Genomic DNA, 21332 nt, shown 5'->3' with positions numbered 1-21332 from the left:
AAAAAAGACTGTTTTTTTCTTCATTATATTTAAGACTGTCAAAGAAAAATGATATGCATTTTCGTATGATAGCCGCAACTTTCATCGATTTTAATTATCTCGAATAAAATCATCAAAAGGTCACCATTTAAACTACTAGCATTGTTTCTCAATTGACAATGAATTATATTTTCTTCTGGTATTCCCAAAATTATAAAGTTTTTTTGGAGTTTTAAAATACATTACATTTGGTGGAATTTCAAAAAATCATATTAACCATTGAAGTAAGTAAATTTAATCAGATGGCTATATTTAAGTAGAATTAAACACAAAACCACGAATTACATGTACTTTATTAAAAAATTTAGGCCATATGAACACATATTTTTAAATAAATTACTATAATATTAGAGGACGATATACCCCCTTAGTTACAGGGCGAGACAGAGTGATCTCAGCCGTGAATGCGATACAGCCCTAGCTCTAAACAGCTGTTTCACCTAGTCCAAAACACATGTATCGGGGCTGATATACAAATATTGCACGAGTTATCTTTCGTGGTGTAGGGTTATCGTTGTATCATCACTCCCGCGTAGCTTTTTTTTGCATCATTTAGCTTTTAAGAAAATACAACAAAAATTAAGGATGTGACTTAAAATGCAGTGATAAAGGATATTACAGGTGATGCATTTCCCTCTGAAATAAGTCTCATAATCTACATATATCACAGAGGGTCAACACAATTTACAGAATGATTTAAATTTATACTTGTAAGTCAAAAATTGTAAAGGAGGCTGGATGGTCAACAAATTACCCATATTATATCTTGAAATTTCAATTAAAATAATTTTGGTCATAAACTATTATTTCGTAATGAAAAATTTCAAATATTTTAGCGCTTTAAAATTTGTCAGTTTGATAACTATATTTATAGACAGCGCTCCTTGTCTTATGAATATTTAAAAAGGTCTAAAAAAAATCACCACGGCCATCCATCCCTCGTAAAAGCATCGGTCGTAAACCGGAAAACCGTAAACCGGTAAGGATTTTTTTTACTATTCAATAAAAATATATTAGATTTATCGCAAAAACTATCATTGAAAGGTCGTGAGACTACATAATTCGCTTGTAGATCCATGGACATTGCAAAAAATTTTTCGACAAAATATTTTACGAATATCTTGAAAACAATATATTAAAAGCCATTTAGGGGCACATACAATGATCACTTTATATGTAAAAAGGCATTTTGATATTTAGTTATTATACTTAGAAATATTACATATCAAGAGTCAACATTTGGTTTCATACAAACAAATCGGTAAATACAAATAAAATGTTTTTGACTCGACATTTCTATGTATATTTCATTAAAATTTCAAATAAAAAATTAAAAACTTAGTTAAGTGATACAATAGTACATAAAAACAACATGGTATTATATCCGTTATGACATTCGATTTCGAATTCTTTATTGCTATATGTAAAAATTTCATTTGGAGTCGTGAAATCCGCTATTACAATGCTATTACAATGTCTTGGTTTTAAAATGTTCATTCTACAAGTGCGGTATTACACGTATTAAATTTACATGTATATACATAGCAAATGAAATGCTATGATTGGTTACTTTTGATAAGCAATCGCAAGAAAGTATTGCGAGTTTGGGTAGACACTAGTAAATTATTTTATCGCATATTTATATATATAAATACCACTGGCTGAGAAAGCGTTCATTTGTCATCTCATCAGGTAAGCAAATTGTTGTTTTCAATGTATTGCTATAATTTTAAGCATTTGAATGCATTAAATCTTTAAAAAAAACACCATGTTTTTATTAAGTAGAGTTCTTTATTTAAAGTTGCCCTGACCAACCAAAAAAAAGATGTTGAACGTCTCGTATCAAAACGGAACAATCCATCAGGAAGAGAGCGGACTCGACATCAGTGCATATCTGGATTTCGAAAACTTTGTAAAGTATTTCATTCCAGTCATTTTTGGACTGTTGGTACTTTTTGGAATGATAGGAAACACGATGGTCATATATTTGATCTCGTTCAAAGAAAAACTGAACCAACCAACCAACATTCTGATATTTTTCCTTGCACTTGCTGACTTGCTATTTGTACTTTCGTGTGTTCCACACACGGCAGTCCACTATGCAATGTCGGATTTGCCTTTCGGAAATATCTGGTGTAAAGTTGTAAACTTCACCACACATGTCTTTGCATATGCCAGCGTTTGGACACTGGTGCTTTTGTCTTTAGATAGATGCCTCGCTGTTGTGCACCCTATGGCATCCAAAAAAATAAGAACCCGGCGAAACACTTTCCTCATGGTGTATGCAACATGGGCAATAATCATTTGTGGTAATATTCCTGTTCTTTTGCAATTCGGAGTTATCAGGTACCAATGGGAGGGCTTTGACCGGTCAGCATGCCTCAATCTAGCCGGTCTTTACAACAAACGTGTCTTACAGGTGTTCTACGGCTGTTTCTTTATCTTTGGCTATGCTTTTCCACTGACTCTTATTTGTACGCTGTACGGATCTCTTGTCAAACATCTACGCCTTAGAACCCCTTTATCCTTGCGACGACACCGGAGAAGCATGCAGGCCAAGCGACAGGCGACTCGGATGATCATCAGTTGTGTGATTGCATTTGCCTTATGCTGGCTACCGATCCATGCTATTCTGATTATTAAGAACTTCATAGATTTTGAAGCAACGATAGGGTTTACTGCAGTAATGATGTTCGCCAATTGTCTTGCATATATAAACAGCTGTATTAATCCAATCTTATATGTTTTCCTGTCCGAGAAATTTCAAGGAAATTTTCGAAGTTGTTTATCAAACTCCAGGAGTTGGACATGCATTAAAAAGGACCAACCCAGAGGAGGAAGATTGGAAACCGTTATAATTAACTGCAATAAAGAAATCAATGATACTAAAATCACAGATATTGTGTAAGTTAAGAAAAGGAAAGCACTCTTTTTTTATATAGATGCATACATGTAAATGAAAATAAAGTTGAAACATTTGAGTTGATTTGTTGTTGACATATTGTATTATGCAAATATAGATATTTACATAAATGGAATAGGCAGCAGGCAATGCCTATGCAAGCTTTTTCCATAAGGTGCAAGGTAATACAAATAAAGTGTAAGATTTAAATGACAAACGAAATAATACAGTTTTGCTATAAAATAGTATGATGTAGCATAAAATTATATATTCAGATGAGAAAAACAGAAAATCAAAAACCGGTTTGTGGAAAAAAGAAATTAAAAAATCCAAATAATAAAAAACTTAAATATTACAGTTAAAGCATAAGCATACTACTTTCGCGTAAATGTATTTGATGAATAGCTATAGTTATGATAATTTTAGCTAACTCTCTTAGATTTTACAATATATTTATGAGCTAATTTATATAGTACAGTATTTTCATAAAATGAAAAGTCGCCATCTCCAAATAACAAATCTAAAGTTTCAAGTTTAGTAAGCTTAACATTAATATTAATTAAATTAAATTAATTTAAGACTGTCATAGAAAAATGATATGCATTTTAGTATGATAGCCGGAACTTTCATCGATTTTAATTTTCTCGAATAAAATCATCAAAAAGTTCACCATTTAAACTACTAGCATTGTTTCTCAATTGACAATGAATTATATTTTCTTCTGGTATTCCCAAAATTATAAAGTTTATTTGGAGTTTTAAAATATCGTTTCTTAATGGAATTTGAAAAGAAAACAATGATTGGAGACTTCTGATGTCCAAAGGTAGTTCATTCCACAGCTTAATTGTAGATGGTATAAAACTTTTTAAGTAAGATGTAGTTCTGGCTTGAGAAATGACAAAAGTTAGACCATCGTGATTTCTCAAGGAAGAAGTATTTTCCGGTGGAATAAACGATTCTAAAAGTTTTAGTAAGTAATCTGGCACCATACCATTAACCATCTTATAAAACAAGATTAATTTTAGACCTTCTTTCTTTCTGATAACTTATCCCGTCCTAGTTCATAATACAAATTTGATCTGGAGGAGTTAATTCTTGGACCTGTAATAATCCTAGCAGCTGTAACTTGAACATCTTCTAAAAAAGGTGATTCCTCATCAGTGCAATTGTCCCAGATTATATACCCATATTTTAATACAGGTCTTATAAGTCAGATATAATTTTATTAATACATCTCGACAAAGAAAGTGTTTAAGCATACGCAGTATATTTATCGTCTGCAAGCCTTTTCATACATACCTTGAGTTAAAAAGTTTCCACCTGGCAACAGATTAGAAATTGAAACCTAAATGAACGTGGTTTTTTGAAAGTAAAACATCAGGACAGTTATTTCCAAATTAAACAAGCATTCTGAGAGTATTGCATAAGCAATACACGTCCCCTACCGGTTTGTATTATTCTATGAAAGCTTCCAAGCACACAACTATTTCAGAGCTAATGTAAACGAGATGTCATGCTTTAATCGGAGATAAAAGAACAGAGGAAATGAAAACTATATAGTTGATATAGAAATTAAATACAAGATAGGTAAAATAATACTCTTTATTTCATCTCCTGTAATTTCGCCAAGTCTATTCTGTATTCGCTGGTAAAAATTTATGCACAATACCATTTCTTACCGTCTTCTGTACCCCGAATCAAACCAAACAGTTAAACAGCCCAACCCGACAACGAACCCGATTGTAATAATACAAAAAAACCCTGCCGATTAAATTTACAACACAATGCTTGACACCTATTTTACAGAATTTATTTGTTTGTTAGAAATGATGAAAGGAATGGTACAAGTAACGCACGATATTATTACTGACTACATACTGGCCTCGTTTATTGAATACACATCGAACCCGATAACGAACCCGAACATTAAAAAATCGGAATATAAAAAATTAATTTTTCTCGAAAATATGTCAATCAGAAACTACAAAAGTGTAAACTTGATCCGTAGTTTGACATTTTGAAGGTGTTCAGCAAGTTTCATATTATTCCTCAAATGCATAAAGAAAAAAAGTGTGGAAAACTGAAGTGGGACAGACAGACGGACGGACAGACGGACTGAGGGACGCAGAGGAAAGCTAAAGTCCCCTCCGGTGAAACCGGTAGGGGACTAATAATAGGGTAGGAATATTTTTCCTAGAAAAGTTTAAATTTATAGTTTTCTTACGATTTAAATCAACCACCTTTTTGTTTAGACCACTTGCCTAACTTGTCAAGGTCCCTTTTCATTTTGTGATATATATTTTGTGAAGTTGGATAGGACGATATATAGCGTTCCATATAAGTTCATTGTTTCTGAACTAGTTGCCCTTTAAAAATACTTTTGAATCGAAATGTGTTTTTAAGTAAGCAAATCGTTTGCCATATATTGGTGAATAAAAATTCTCGCCAGACCGAGTTTGAACTATATCCGGCAATCAGGTGAAAATGTGACATATCGTTTTAGTATATAAACACCTAAAAATGGTTGCGTTATCGATATCAAATATAAAAAAAATATTAGATATTAATATTTTTATCATCCTTCTGCACCTTTGAAATAAAAGCAAACATATAAAGTCATGTTCATATGGTTGGTTACAATAAAGCAAGGGAATATGATAACTATGTAAATACGACTTTAAATTAAATTTGAATTTATGTAAACATGTAAGATACAATAAGGTACTCTGAGATTATAATTGAGTCAGCAGGTTTTAAAAATAAAGCTCAACTTGTATAAAATTTGTTCTTGTTATCATATGATTCTAATATTAAATTAATTGAAAAGATTGAACTTGTATGGAAGCATCTTCCGGTAAGATAGATTCGAGTTTGATTAAATCGTGATCCCACGGGGTAGGTTTCCGCAACGATGGGAGCAAGTCAACTGATTAGACCGTCCCTTGGACAATTCTTGGGCCCACAAGGGGGTCAAAGTTTGAAGTAGGTTATATATATATATATATGTAGGCTTTATTTATCTACATATATATATATAAATATAAATATATATATATATATATATATATATATATATATATATATATATATATATATATATATATACGAATTTTTTTTTATTGACCTAACTGATATATATATATATACGAACTTTTTTTTATTGACCTGACCGATGATTTATTGACCTAACCGATTAGTGAATTTAATAATCATCAATTAACCTCCTCCCCGGTTATTAAACTAGACGTTAGAGCCATTATGTCCTCCGCTGGGAACATCAGCTAAACGTCTGACAGGTTCATGTGCAATGGCAATGACAACTTCCTTATTCTACTAACTGCATCATTATTATGTTGAGAAAAAATCCAATAAACAAATGTACAATAACACACATAAAACATTGCTAATGACGATTTCCTATTCTGTATTGTATTTTCTAATAAGAAAAAGAGTTTTGCTATTTCGTCAGTCTCTAAATATTATTTACCGAGTTCTTTTTGCAAATCAGGAAGTAGATCACAATTAGACACTTTCTTCTGACAAACAGACTAATTACATCCATTTAAAAGTTCAAGCTCTTATTAAAATGGCTCTAAATATAATTGAGCAAGTCAGGTGACCAATTGCAATTGGTTGTTGTCCGTCGTCGTGCGTCTTGTGTTAACAATGGAACAGTTTTAACTTCTTCTTCAAAACTACTTGACAAATTCTTATTAAATTTAGCATGTTTTACGATGCATCTTTTGTGTAAGGGGAACATAAATTGTAAATTTCATTGATTCTTGCCCCACTGGGGCATTGTAAATTTCAGGTCCAAAAAGGTAGAGGTTATCCCTCTAGCGCGAGTCCAAAACAGTTGCATAGTGTAGATGTATATTATGGTTTAATTGTTTTTTACTGGCACTAATTAAAACCTGACTGCATGTTTAGAAAGATTATTATGCCCCCTACCTAGATTGTAAATTTCGGGTAGATGTTTCATATCCCCTTGGGTAGAGGTATTGACTCTAGGACCGGGCAAAAATATATGTCGTATATTGTTTATGCCCGCGATCTATGATGAACTCGTCCTACACTTTTCAAATTGCCTTATTCTGTTAATTCTACATTTTTCAAATATTACCGTTTATGTGTATTCTTAGTAAGTTCCTTGTAAATATAGTAATTCTTTACGTACAATATGTAATCATTCAATATTATTTCATTGCAATTATATATTTAAATGCCAACTCCTACTGACTCGAATATCTACCACCTTACTCTCGTTTTCTCTATTTCGGGCTGGTTTATAAAATGAAAGAAGGATTTGATTAATTTTAATTAATTCAATTATAGTTACAGACATCAGTGGTGGTATATCTCTGCCCCTTGTGTGCAAGTTATTTTTCCATCAAATATGTCGACATGCAAGATAAATATGTTGTTATGCAAGATAGTTATGTCAACTATGTTAACATGCAAGAAAATGTATGTAAACATGCAACTTAGTTTTGTTCACATGCGAGATAAATATGTTGATATGCAACTTATAAGTTGCATGTCAACATAACTTAGTTGCATGTCGACATAAATATGTTGCATATCAACATACTTATCTTGCATGTTAACATCACTAAATTGCATGTCGACATAAATAAGTTGTATGTCTACATATTTATCTCGCATGTTACCATACGTACGTCAACATAAATAAGGAGCACCTAGCATCTTGGATGTCACACGTTGGCGATACATGAGATTTTTTTGAGATTTATATAATTCTCATTTGATTGCAATTTTCTTGAATGCCAACATAGTTATATTTCATGCTGACATAACTATCTTGCATGTCAACATATTTATCTTGCATGTCGACATATGTGATAGAAAATTAACTTGCACACAAGGGGCAGAGATATGCCATCACAGACATTATATCACGCGTGTTGAAATACCATACGTGTGAGCAGTTTTTATGTCGGATGGCATTTATAGCTAAATAGCAAAATGTTTTAATTTTTTAAGTATTTATGTATAAAATACCAAGTATTCAGATTTAATTTAGATAAAAAAAATTGTTGTTGGAGGGGGTGTGGGAGGATCAAGTAGAAATCTGTCCATGATGCAACTGGCGGAAGAAAATAAAAAGCTTTTTTTAAAACTTCTCAATTATATCCTTGACGCTTCAATGTGCTTAAATGGTTTGAAAAAAAATGAAAAGGTAATTAGCGAAGCAGAAGTGGTGAAAATCAATTCAGGTGCAAAAAATGGAACATATGGAACAAAAATGAAATTAATTTCATGGCGACATTGATCATCAAAATTTTGCCGGCTCTTTATCCAGGCTAGGAGAACAGGGAAGGATCGAAAGTTCACTGTTGTGTACATAAATGAGTAAAAAGTTAAATCTTCGGGATTAACCGTCCACACTGTAATGAGTCTTTTGAACAGAGCAGCGTTACTACATGTAGCGTGTCTACTGGTTCTTGCCAATCCTTATTATTTATTTATTTTGAACCTGAAAAAGACAAACATTAATTCATCAGAAGAAAATCTTTTTAAATCAAATAATCTAGTATTATGAATGATTAAACCTGGTTTTATTGTCGAGTAAATATAATAAATTATTTTTGATGTTATACCTGTCTATTGAATCGCTACGAAGTTCGATGTACTCGTTTTCTGGAGGCAAATCCAAACTATCATACACAACAATAGCTCCTTATTGAGAAAAAGAAAACAGGTTCATTAAAAGAGAAAATTAATAATTGATTAATAGACAGATAGATAATTATACAATCAGCTAAATGTTTGTTAAAAATCAGAGTAAAACAGGAGGGAATATTTGTAGCAAATATGCGAAGTCTTTTTTATTTTTTTTTTAAACTCTCAACTAAAAGGAAAGTGATTCTTACCAGCATTTTCCATTATATGCCTTTTTTTTCTGTATCGTTTGCAGAGTTATTACATGTATATAGAAATTTATGGAACAAACTTAAACTAAGTTTTGATTTTATTTTCAATAATAATCCCATCATCCTAACCACTAATTCAATTGTAAATTGATAAAAGTGTGTTAAATATAGCTGCAATTCACATGCAACAGATAAATAATACAAATTTTATTTATTTCACTTGTAAACATAAATGGATGTTTAAGTATGATTACTTAAAGATCAGTTTAAAAAGTTTATGTTCGATGTACCTTCGGATGGCGGAAAAACGGGTCCTTCATATACGTGAAACTCCGACCGTTTTCTGTAGAAAAAAATATTATACGTTTTCATAGAACCAAATGCTGGTAAATTCGCCATTATTGAAATCTGAACGTTTTTCTCACCGTTTGTTATATCCCACTAATAATAGAATGACAATTATTAATAGTATCAACACCAGCACAAGGGATACCGATAGACCAATCAACAATGCTGTGTTGTCGTTCTTGTTGTTTATGTTGTCATTTATATCAGATACAGCTGTAAAAGAAGGAGACGGTGTTTGATAAATATTTTGTAAAATCACTATGGGAAAAACCTTAGCAGGTCAATATAATCAAAATGAAGCGAACTTTAAGGTTTGTTTCTCAATCATTTGCTTATCTTATGAAAAAAGAGGAAGATGCTATTACTGACATGCGCACCTGCGATGAGATGGTGTAAAATACAAATACAGGTACACACATGCTGAAATGTAATTTATTTTTTAAAAAAATTTGTCTATACGATTTGACAAATGTATAATTCAGAACGTAATTTAATGACCCTACATGTATTACGTATCAAGGATTGAATGATCAATTTATATCGCTCCAAATAGAGATGTCTATGAATCATTCAAACAGTAGCCTGTCCTTTATCGATTTTTAATATATACATGTAATACATGTAATTATACCCGCACTTTCTAAAGAAAGTTCGGGTATATTGTTGTTACTCTGTTCCGTCCGTCCGTCCGTCTGTCACGTTTTACTTTCTCAAACTGCTCTTACATCTTATAAACCAGCAATCTGAACTCTTAGAGTTTGATTTGGGGTGTCATGTTGTTTTGTAAAAAGGTTTAAAAAATTCTCCGGTAGTCCTGGGGGTCAAATAATTGGTAAAAAATGACGTTTTTTCACAAAAAACCTTCTTCCTCGAACTCCTCCTACATTTTCAACAGTAGAAAAATCATCTCTTGGAATATGTTTTAGGGTATCCTATAGATGCGCAATAAGGTTTCGGAATTTTCAATTTTGTCCTGGGGGTCAATTAATTGCTAAAAAATGACGTTTTTTAACAAAAAAAAATGGTTTCAAAAACGTCATTTTCTTTTTGCAGTAGCCAAATGATCTTCTAGAATATGATTGGGGGTGTCATATTGAAGTGTGATCAGGTTCCAGAATTTTTTTTTTATTAAGGGGATCAGTGGGCAACAAAAAATAACGTGTTTTTTTGCAAAAAAAGTATGGTTCCCAGAACTCCTCTTACAACTTTTGGGGTAGCTACGTCATCTCTTGGGATATAATTGGGGCTGTCCTATAGATGTGCAATAAGATTTTTAAAATGTAAATTTTATCCAAGGAGTCAAATAGTAGCAGAAAATTGACGTTTATTACTCAAAAAAAAACCATAGATCCCAGAACTCCTCTTATGATTTAATGGATAGACACATCATATCTTGGGATATGATAGGGACTGTTCTATAGATGTGCAGTAAGGTTTTAAAAATTTAAATTTCAACCAGGGAGTCAAAAAGTAGCAGAAAATTGACGTTTATCACTTCAAAAGAACATAGATCCTAGAACTCCTTTTATGATTTAATGGATAGACACATCATATCTTGGGATATGATAGGAACTATTCCATAGATCAATGTAGATGTGCATTACGGTTTTGAAAAATTAAATTTAACCCTGAGGTCCATTACCTACATATCTTTTGATGCCCTTTAAGGATCAAGAATATATATGGTTAAGGGGTGGGGATCTCAACCGTTTTCGAGATATTCGTGTACTTCCTGTTCGAGGGGGGTCATGACCACCCCCGGGGCCCATGACCTACATACCATTTGATGCCCCTTGACACAAGGAACAAGAATATATATGGTTTAAGGGTGGGGATCTCAACTGTTTTGAAGATATTAAGGGACTTGCTGTTTGAGGGGGTCAGGACCACCCACAGGGCCCATGACCTACATAACATTTGATGCCCCTTGACATCAGAAACATGAATATATATGGTTTAGGGGTCATGATTATAACAGTTTCTGAGATATATGGTAATTTCAAATTCCTGGGGGGTGGGGATGACCCCAGGGGTTAGATCTAATAAACCCTATATATTGCCAGTAACAGTCAATATATGATTATAAAAACCCTATATTATTATCTTTGTCCGTTTTCAAGTTACCATTTAAAATAGAGTCTACAATTCTTCCTACAAGGTTCAATGTTAGACCCCACACCCTTTTGACACCCGTTAGGGTCATGACTTACATGCCATAATGATCTGATGCGCCATGACCTAAGGAAGAATAATATCTTTGGATTAAGGTGGGGATCTCAATGGTTTTTATGATATTTGATAATTTCAGGAGGAGCATTTGGGATCATGACCTACATACCATCTGAAATGCCTTGAACAAAGAAACAATAATATAATATGTACATGATATATGATTCAATTTAAGAACCCAGATATAGATCCATCATCTATGTTTTTTAATACTTCCTATGTATGTATACATGTACATGTATTAGTTTGTTTTTTGTTCTATATTATTCATGTTCATGACTGTAGTATGGCTTAGTCTTATTTTAAATTACATTAAAAAATTGTCAAATATATGACTTGGAACCCCCACCCCCAAACAAACTCAAATATAAAACGCCCCCCCCCCCTTAATTGTCGAATGATCTATTAAATCAAAATATAATTTGGGTGTCTAAAAACTTTTATAAACTGGTGAAAAATGTTATTCTTAAAAAAAATTACATTACACCTTGCATAATTGACAAATGATCTATTGATTAGAGGTCATATTTCTACCTTGGGATCAATAACTAGTATTCATTGACAAGTTAAAATTAATAACAATAAATGATTCAAATTATAAATGTTTATACTCCACATTCACCCCCCCCCCCAATCTAACCTGGTTGTTAAGATTCAGTCTTCTTTATACATTCTTACATGTTTGCAGTAGCAAATTTTAAATCATTTCTTGATTCCTTTTTCTCTCCTGATGCACATTAATATTTTGAAATTGCTTAATTCAATTTTTAAGATTTATAAACAAAATGTTATATGCATGTGTATTTGCCTATTTGGGGCAATTGTAAAGTCTCCTAAACAAAGCAGTGACATCATTAGGCTAGGAATTACCCACATGGATCAAACACTACTGTGACATATGAATAAGATAAAATACTTTATTGGGAGTTGATTTTAATCAACTCTCCTATGCACGTACTCGGGCAAAGCGAGTTAAAGACAACACCTGGGGGTCATTAATGTACTTTACACATTTTGATGCATCATAATGACATTAGAAGATATTTTGTATTTTCCTGTTTCGTGGGGTCAGAACAGCTAGTCCCATAAGGTCATGACCTACATTGTATTTGATGCATTATAATACATTAAGAAAGAAATACTCCTTCCTTCCTATTATAACTCATATAAAAATGATAATTAAGTGTCTAGTACACTAACTTACATGTAATACACAAATTTAATAAGAAATTGTTTATACAGGGTCAAGATGAGGTCAACTCCATAGTGCAAGTCTGACAAATGAAAAAAATAACTTTTGCAACTAAAATGACAGAAACTTTACAAATGCGTTAGGATAGGTAACGATAAGCTTATTTAAATATTAAAAGATGATGATACAGTATGCTGTCAAAGGGAGATCACATTTAGAAAGTGAAAGTAGAACTTATGTATTCTGGCATCTCATTATATTGTGCTACTGCAACTACATGTATTATGCTTACCTATATTTGTCAGCATCATAATGAATTGATAATCCAATAAAAACACAATAATGAATTCCTTTAGCTGATCTTAACTAATCCTTTTCTGCATATGGAAAACACAGACATGTATGTATACACGCGAACCCATATAATCGAAGAGCTGGGTAAAACTAGTACCCGCTAATGATAGCTGCAGACCTGTGTTGGGTACGTAACTTCAGACAAAGATCAGTTATTTGTAACATGCATGTATTTTTATGACCTATTCTTCATGCAAATCCACTTGCACCATTTTATTTGGTAAATAACAGCTTTAAGGTGGTGCAGGACACCTGCATATTGTGATGTATACTTTCTATTGAGATAAACAATAAAGTATATTAAATATTAATTAAATATTTACCCCCCAAATAATGTTACCTAACATTGAAGCGCAGTGGGCTAGAGCGTTTACATGTCTGTAAGAGCATTGGGAACCAAGGTGTATTTTTGGTAATTTTACAATTGATATAATTGAATTTTCAGGGGGGGGGGGGTCTGGACCTCTCACTCCCACCCCTTCTCTAAATCTGTGCACACGATGATGTACATATGTATGCACACAGAAGCAAATCTAAAACCGGCAACCGCCAAGGGGAGGGGGCATAATTTAATTTTTAATTGTGTTTGTAATAATTATATAGACCGTTATACTTTCTATGACATGAAATGTTAAGATTATTGATTAACTGAAAATTCACTGCAAACAGATCAACCCCAAATTGCACATAAAGTGCTGCTCATGTGTATTATCATATGGGAAGGGATCTCATCCTTCAGTTATGAAAATTATAATTTTTAAATGTATTACCGGAGTTTGCATGTGGCCTTCATTTTTAATTAAACTGGTACAAAACAGTGTTATTTAGGGGCAAACACTTGGTGCGGGTATTACTGTCTAATGACAGCATCTAGTTATCTTTCCGCTGGTCAAATTTGAAAATGCGTCAGAAGCATTATCATAAAACGGGTATTTTCTGCATGATTTTTAGACGATTTAAACCCTAAAAACAGTTGTGAAAAGAAACTTGATTGTTTATTTTAATTCATGTCCTAAATTAAAGTTGAAGATTTTTTTTTGTATCAGAGTTTTCGATTATTTACTAGTATTTAAAATTACGTAACCAAAATGAAGGTTACATACAAATCGTATCGTGGTCAATTTTCATATATAACAGTTTCCGATAGAACATGTCTCATGTCAGACATCACATCTTTGTAACAAAAATGATATTGTGTAGAGTGATTTACAAATGGGGAAAACGCTGCTTTTTTATATCTCTTAAGAGCCGTAATTATTAGGGCCCCGCTCTGCTGGCGCCCTTTGGTAATCAGTCTTTACGTCCGAAAATTCCAGTCTGGAGCATGTCTTTTTTTCTTCCCCTTAGTCATTGTGGGTCATACTTCACAAACAGTTTGTCTTTTGGCTAAGCAGTGAACTTGAATAAGGTTTCTAGGTCTAAGGTTCAGGTCATAGGAGAATTATGAAAAATCCTTTGTACTGTACATATCTTCTTTCCCCTTGCTTTAAAATGGCTCATACTTCACTCACACAGTGCTTATGGTCAAAGGGCCTTAAATGAAGGACAGTGACATTGAATGAAGTTTGTATGTCAAGGGTGAAGGCTATATCGAACATTGCAAAAATTCTTTTTTTCAGCGCATACACGTATATTCTCTCCACTTAACCCTATTTGGCTCATACTTCACTTAAACAGACTGAGCTTTTGAGTAAACGGTATTTGGTCACCTTGATTGATGTTTGTAAGCTGACGCCTGTAATTTAAGTGTCAGTGTCATATCGGATCTGACAAAAATCCTTTTAAGGAGCATACAAACTTTCCACTTAACCCTAATTCGCTCATACTTCACATAAAGAGATAGCTTTTGGATTAAAGGTGTGCAATTACTTTGAACATAGTTAATATGAAGGTCATAGCTGATTTTCATAATAAGTTTTAGACTGTACACAATTTCTAATTTGCTTGATTTTGCTCATATTGAACAAACCTGCCTGTATGTAAGGGGTAATGGGATTGAATTAAAAATGCTATACCAGCAGGAAAATTTCGAAGTTATAGGTCAATGCTCGATGCAAAATGCTCTGAAATGCTCTTCATACTATTCCCCGCTTTTTCAGCGGGGCCTATTGAGATGATCACCATCTCAATGTTGTCTAGTATTATATTTAATAATATTATATTATGCGTTCATGTTTGATGGGTTTAACACTAGATATTGTAAATTTTATTGCTAATGGTTAATGAGGATAAAATAAAAAGGACTTATCTGGTACCCTCCTAATGTAAATGTTTAGTAGCATTTATGAGTTTGTTATACCTGATACATTACCGTGTACATCGACTGTTTTACACATCTACTAAGTACCGCTTGTGAAGTAGAATAAATATACAACTCCATGTTCTTTAAAGCAGAAGATTATTTTTATTTATTCATCTATAAACATACATGTTCCTAATGTTTTAAAGTAAAATAGCACGTCGACTAATTGAAGAAAAAATGCATTAACCTACAGATCCGATATAATTGTGTTTGACCAATGATATTGCGGAAAGAAGTAAGTATGTATAATGTGTTTATTTCACAAAATCTGATGTCGTATTTTGAGTTAGATTGTTTAATACATTTGGGGGTGATAATTCCTGTAAATGTATTCTTTTCATTAACTGTGAAGAAGGAAATGTATGTTGTCTCTACTTCACGGTTAATAAGTGGTTGATTGATATCATGCCACTGAAGAATATGACCAGTAGTCGATATCCAGGCACAGATTATAGAACTGTTCATTGTGTTTAAATTTTTCTTATTACTACCTAATCCAACAAGAATCATTTGTTTTAGACAAAAAATTAACGATTCTATGGAAAAATATCTCAAATGTTACATTAATGCTGCTGGAAAAAATAAATTCGTAAGTAGAAATAACCATACTTGAGAGTTGTTATTGATATTTATACAAATATTTTATACATGTCATTTAAAAAAAAAACTAGAACAATGATACTTTTATTTTAAATTGCTTATAAGTCTTATTTATAGACAGGAATTAGGTACTTTTATATAAGTAATGTTTAGTCTGAAGAACTGCTTGCATTTATAAGGGAGTCTGTCTATAATTTCAACTGTCTAAACAATAACATATTCCCGTAACCTTGTCTCTCGAATGATTAATCACATTTTATAATTTTAAAAGAAGTATGAAGGAATAAATATTGACCAAATATCTGTAAGAGAAAAGGTAAGAAGACTTACTTGTCGGAACAGTTACACTTGTTGTCTGAGATATCGACTCACAAACACCAGTATCCTGGACACAGGCGCCATTATTTTGACAGTTACAAACTCTGTTGCATATATCTCCAAAATAACCAGAGCGGCAACCGGAAGTACATATCCCTCCATTTATTGCTTGGCATGGGTCTCTACAAGTAGAACTAGGACACGCAACAAATAGTTCGCACCTGGTTCCCGAAAATCGTGATTTACATCCTTGAAGACAGTTAGCCGTTTGAAAGTCGCAGCCTCCGTCACCTCCACAATTCAGAGGACAAAGCTGTATACACAGAGGACCAAAATATCTGGGTAAACAACTACTCTCGTCACAGAATCTGGACTGTCTATTACAACTACCATTGCCCCCGCATTTACCACAGCTTTGTGTACAAGTTAAAGAATAAAACCCGGGTAAGCATCCGTTGTTACACACTGAATCCATGTTACAGGAACCATCTCCACCACAGTTTGTACAAGACTGAGTTTGACCTGTCGTAAAGAAATTACAAACACAAAGAAAAAATACTTTTCTTGACATGGAGAAAAATACAAAGATGATGGTAAAATAAGATGTATCCTTACCTAATCTGCATAAAAAACAAGTATACATATAACATATAATAGTAAGAAATATTGGTCTGTTCATTTTTGGCAAAGATTACATTGTTTGTGTAATAATGTATATATATATCATAAAACAAACTTCAACATAGCTAGTTAGTCATATCCTTAACTCTTGACCTTTTCATTCGAGTCAAACAGTCATTCAAGATGATATTTCATTTATTCACGGGCGTAAAACTTTATAGGAAATGTGCACTAAAGACAACACACCGGATCCACAACAGACTGTAGTATCTATAAGAAAAAAAAAGGGAGGTAGAATTTTTACAATCACTTAGATGGTTTCACAATGTTTTTTCATAACCGTTTTATAAGACTCGTATATGTCAGCAATTATTTACAATTGTTTAATCACAATATTTTTTTATATGAGTGGGTGACAAGAGTTGATAAAATATTTTTTCAAAATAGATAAGTCGAAAATATTTTATGGATTTATCAATGGAAACTAAATTAATAAAGGAGGCTAACAAATTGTCATTAGGGTTTTTCTTAAAATTTATAAGGAACTTGGTCCAGGATCATTTGAAAATTTTAGACGAGTTAAACTTTCATGTCATACATCAATTAAAAAAGAACACCAGAACATCAATTGGCGATTTTGGTCATTTTGGTCATGGCTTATTTATTTTACAAAATTTACCAATAGATTAACAACCGACCTGCCAACCACTTGGTGGGCAGGAATATGGCTGTACAAAAAGTCTTGAAGTAATTTTTTAAGGATTTGGGTTTATCAAGTCTGCTGCTTCTTGTAGAAATAAATTTATCATTAAGGGTAAATTCCAATACTTATGATTGCCAATAGACCTAAGATTATATACATTCTCTGTAAGAAAATATTGTTGAGTTATATCCAACATGTATTATTTTGACAAACCATTAATCCTTCTTTAAAATAGAATATATGTATAATCAAAGTTCTTTTTATCAGCAGGCCTGTAGCTCCCACTTCGAAAAACAATTCGGATGAACAACCTGGCAGCTACCATTCCTTACGTATTAAAAATTTGTAATTTACGGAACACAATAAATTGTGCTGTTTTGAACTTATTAATTAATGACAAAATTTGGGCCCGGTTTCCTATATTGCCCAACAAAACCCGTCTTATATGTAATATTTAGCTTTTAATAAAATAGCCATATCCAAAATACCAGCTTGTGTAACATTGTAACATGTTATTTTTTAAATTTATACCCCAATCAACTTTTACTTTAGATTGTTGCATATACCCAAAATAATGACTGGGTCAGTTTTAGCAAATCAATCGGGTTTTGTTCACCGAAAAATATGTTGTTCAACATTTTTTTCTTTCCATTCCAACTCAACATACCACTCGCATAACTGCTTGTCTTGAGGTTTTATTGAGCTCGAGATTTTTACTGTGTATGAATGTTTTGGTACATGTACAGTATGATGCAATAAGTATTCGTACAAAATGATGACGTGTTTACATTCACGACGGAATTAGGTCACTCTTCAAACTTCATTTTTCATGTTTAAAAATATTTTGAACATCTAAAACTTACCTTATACTTTGTAAGATGACCTTTCAGTTAATCGCCGAGGAATTGTCTGATATAGGCTTTTTATATATTCAAACGTGATCTCAGTCCAGATGCGCTGGATTTCATGAAACACGTCTTCCTTGTTTTCTATTCTCCAAACTCTTCCCTGAAGTTTTCTTTTAATCAAAAGTCAAATATTTTCAATGATGTTGATGTCGGGGCTATGTACCGGCCAGCTCATTGTTCTTATGCCATTTCTGTGTAAATAATCTTGGGTAGAACGCGCACTTTGCACCGGGGCATTGTCGTCTTGGAAAACATAGTTTCCAGTCGATGCATGTGAGACATCCCCAGACCATCACTTCGTAACATGGCTTGGTTTTCCGCGCCCTCACCAAATCGGGTCTCCAGCCCTCGCCTCTCTTTCTCCACACATATACACGAGAATCTTGCCCCACCACTATCTTAGATTCGTCTGAGATGATCACTTTCTCCCTGTAATTCTCTACTGCAGTACAGTCAGTTTTCACTTTTCACGGCACCAAGACAAACGTTTCTGATGATTCACATCTTTAACAACTACTTTCTTCTTTGAAACCGATCTTCTGTAGGCCTACCCATTTTTATGTAATTAAATGAAACTGCAAAGTACGTTTTGATATTGGTCTTTCCCTATTCTCATTGAATTTTGATGTAATGTCTTGTAAATTGCCTCTTCTGTTAACTTTTACTAACCGCTCTAACTTTCTATAGTCCCTTGCTGTCGCCGAGGGGGTCCTTCCTCTTTGGGGGATGTTTTCTATCGAGCCCCGATGTTCAATACGCTTTTTAAGCTCCCAACAGTAGATCTTGGTATATGCAACGTATTTGACACATAATCGATGATTTTACCTGCTTCAAATAATTTCTGAGCGATTTCTTATACATCATTGCTTAGTTCTTTTCCTCTGCGACCCATTTTACTTTCGATGTCTGAGATTTGTTTACAAATGCAGACGAAAAAAAAAATCATGTGACGTATAAAACGTCATTGATGACAGAATACTATATATAACTACCGAAATCCCAATTCTAATTATAACCCATTTTATCTCCCTTGCAATGTAACGATGCGAAGCGAGATGTAAACACGCCGCCATTTTGTACGAATACCGGTACTTATTGCATCATACTGTACCTATGAAATAAGTTTTATTTTATAAATTATGACTGTCAGATGTACAATATTACTTTATCATAATCTGATTGTTTTTGAGCTATTTTTGACCAACAACAAGGCGCTTAATCAACTACCATTGATACTCTCTCAACATCGCTAGTACATGTACAGTGTATTTAGATATGTTTTAACAAGAGCTTGGACTTTGAGCAGTACGCTACCATCTCCAATTTGATGAAAGCGGGGTCTGCCCATGGATAACTGTACAGTCATCGGCTATTTAATATGAATATATTGAACGCAATGGTACTTTTTCACAATCATATAGGGATGCCCCGGTATATTTTAGTTGAAACAGATTCAATTTTGTTTTGATGAGTGAAGTAAGTACTAAGTAGTAACCCCCCGGAAAGTCCAATCTCTTGTTAAATCGGCTCTATCTACATCATAGTGTGCTCCGAGAGTGAATACCGGTTAACTGAATATTGATCATTTGATACGGATACTGACCATAATATCTGTAGGCCAATGCTCACTAGTGATTTTCTTTACTACTTCTTTATAAGGTACGTACATATAGCATCTGGGGAAGTGGGTAGAGGTTGGTTGGGCTGCCAACTGCCTTTACTATAAAACAGAAAATTTTCTTAAATTTACATAAAGAAAAATGAATTTTGAACGCACCCCACCCCTTTAATTTATATTAACATTGTTTCAAGAATTATGATATTGAAGAATGGTGAACGGTGTTTTTTATTTCTTGTAAAGATTTGGGGTAAGTCTAGATCCCCCCTTTCATAGTCTATGTATGTGCCTGTACAGTACCGTTGAATAGGTAAAATTGCTTAATGTATTTGTTCTGTAATAATTTTTAAGCCGTCTATTAATGTCTATTACTATGATGCGTAGGATATATTTGATATCAACTAGCGGCAGATATGTATGAATTCACGGATTGGCCAATGTTAATACATGTAAATTATCCTACATAGCAATAACGAGGCGTAACATGAAAATACTTTTTTAGTAATTTAGTAGCTGCTTGTCAATAATCAAACAGTCTGACTGTGTCTCCTGATCAGGATATCCGGCGTTTAAAAATTAACAAAGTTGATATACAATCCCACGGATTGGCTTCAGTTATCGTTTAAGGAGACTATTAATCATTATATAAGGAAAGCTAGACTATTCTAAATTAGTTTTGGATTTTATATAAGAATAAAATATAACATAATTAAATCTCATTAAATTAACGAGGCCGGGTCTAATTTTTTCTGCCCTAGATTTTTGAATGAAATTTTTTACAAGAATTTCTAGTGATATAATTATTATTTTAAGATAAAAAAAATAAGACATTTACCACACCGTTTGTTTAAGGGGTCATCTCAAAGTTTGTTAATTTTTAACATAGGACCCTATGGGATTTTGCTTAAAATGTACCAAATTTGCACATTTTTTAAACTTCTGCCCTAGGGATTTCTTTTTTTCTTCTACATATTAAAGTTATTGCTAAAAGGCATCAAATTGTCAAATAAAAAAAACCTTTTACCTCCTGGTTTGTTCCAGGGGTCTTATCAAAGTTATTTTTTGTACGCCCAATTTCCAAGTTTGTCAGATAATGGCTATTTTTTATTTGACAAAGACGGAAATGGTGACCTTTGTTGTGTTATTAAAACATTACGACATATTTAAGTAATAAATAAATATATAACATCACATAATAAGGGTAATTAATATAAAATACACTGTTAATGTCTTGAAATAAATGAATTAAGCTATATTTAGGCGGGTTAAGAAAACGTGACAGAGGGTTAGGCTTGCTGAACCCT

General features: G+C 32.9%; 2 protein-coding genes across 3 annotated transcripts; one reads left to right on the top strand and one right to left on the bottom strand.

Annotated features, from left to right (window-relative positions):
• The first annotated feature begins 1844 nt into the window (after window positions 1-1844).
• On the top strand, window positions 1845-2947 carry LOC136269838 (allatostatin-A receptor-like). The gene has a single exon (XM_066065215.1). It carries the CDS (start codon window positions 1865-1867, stop codon window positions 2945-2947), a length of 1083 nt encoding a protein of 360 aa, XP_065921287.1. The 5' UTR covers window positions 1845-1864.
• Window positions 2948-8158: 5211 nt separating this feature from the next.
• LOC105336329 (multiple epidermal growth factor-like domains protein 10) lies at window positions 8159-17341 on the bottom strand. Of its 2 annotated transcripts, XM_011440586.4 has the most exons (6): window positions 16794-17341; window positions 16191-16700; window positions 9261-9396; window positions 9126-9178; window positions 8563-8641; window positions 8159-8438 (listed from the first exon to the last, which is right to left on the bottom strand). In XM_011440586.4, exons 1-6 carry the CDS (start codon window positions 16855-16857, stop codon window positions 8420-8422), a joined length of 861 nt encoding a protein of 286 aa, XP_011438888.3. In that variant the 5' UTR covers window positions 16858-17341; the 3' UTR covers window positions 8159-8419. The 2 variants fall into 2 exon arrangements, with proteins under 2 accessions (XP_011438888.3, XP_034312414.2); XM_034456523.2 differs by having other exon boundaries at window positions 16191-17339.
• Between the last annotated feature and the right edge of the window lie 3991 nt (window positions 17342-21332).

Source organism: Magallana gigas, chromosome 7 (assembly GCF_963853765.1).
Source record: "Magallana gigas chromosome 7, xbMagGiga1.1, whole genome shotgun sequence".
Lineage (NCBI taxonomy): Eukaryota > Metazoa > Mollusca > Bivalvia > Ostreida > Ostreidae > Magallana > Magallana gigas.
This window is presented reverse-complemented; position numbering and strand designations above follow the sequence as displayed.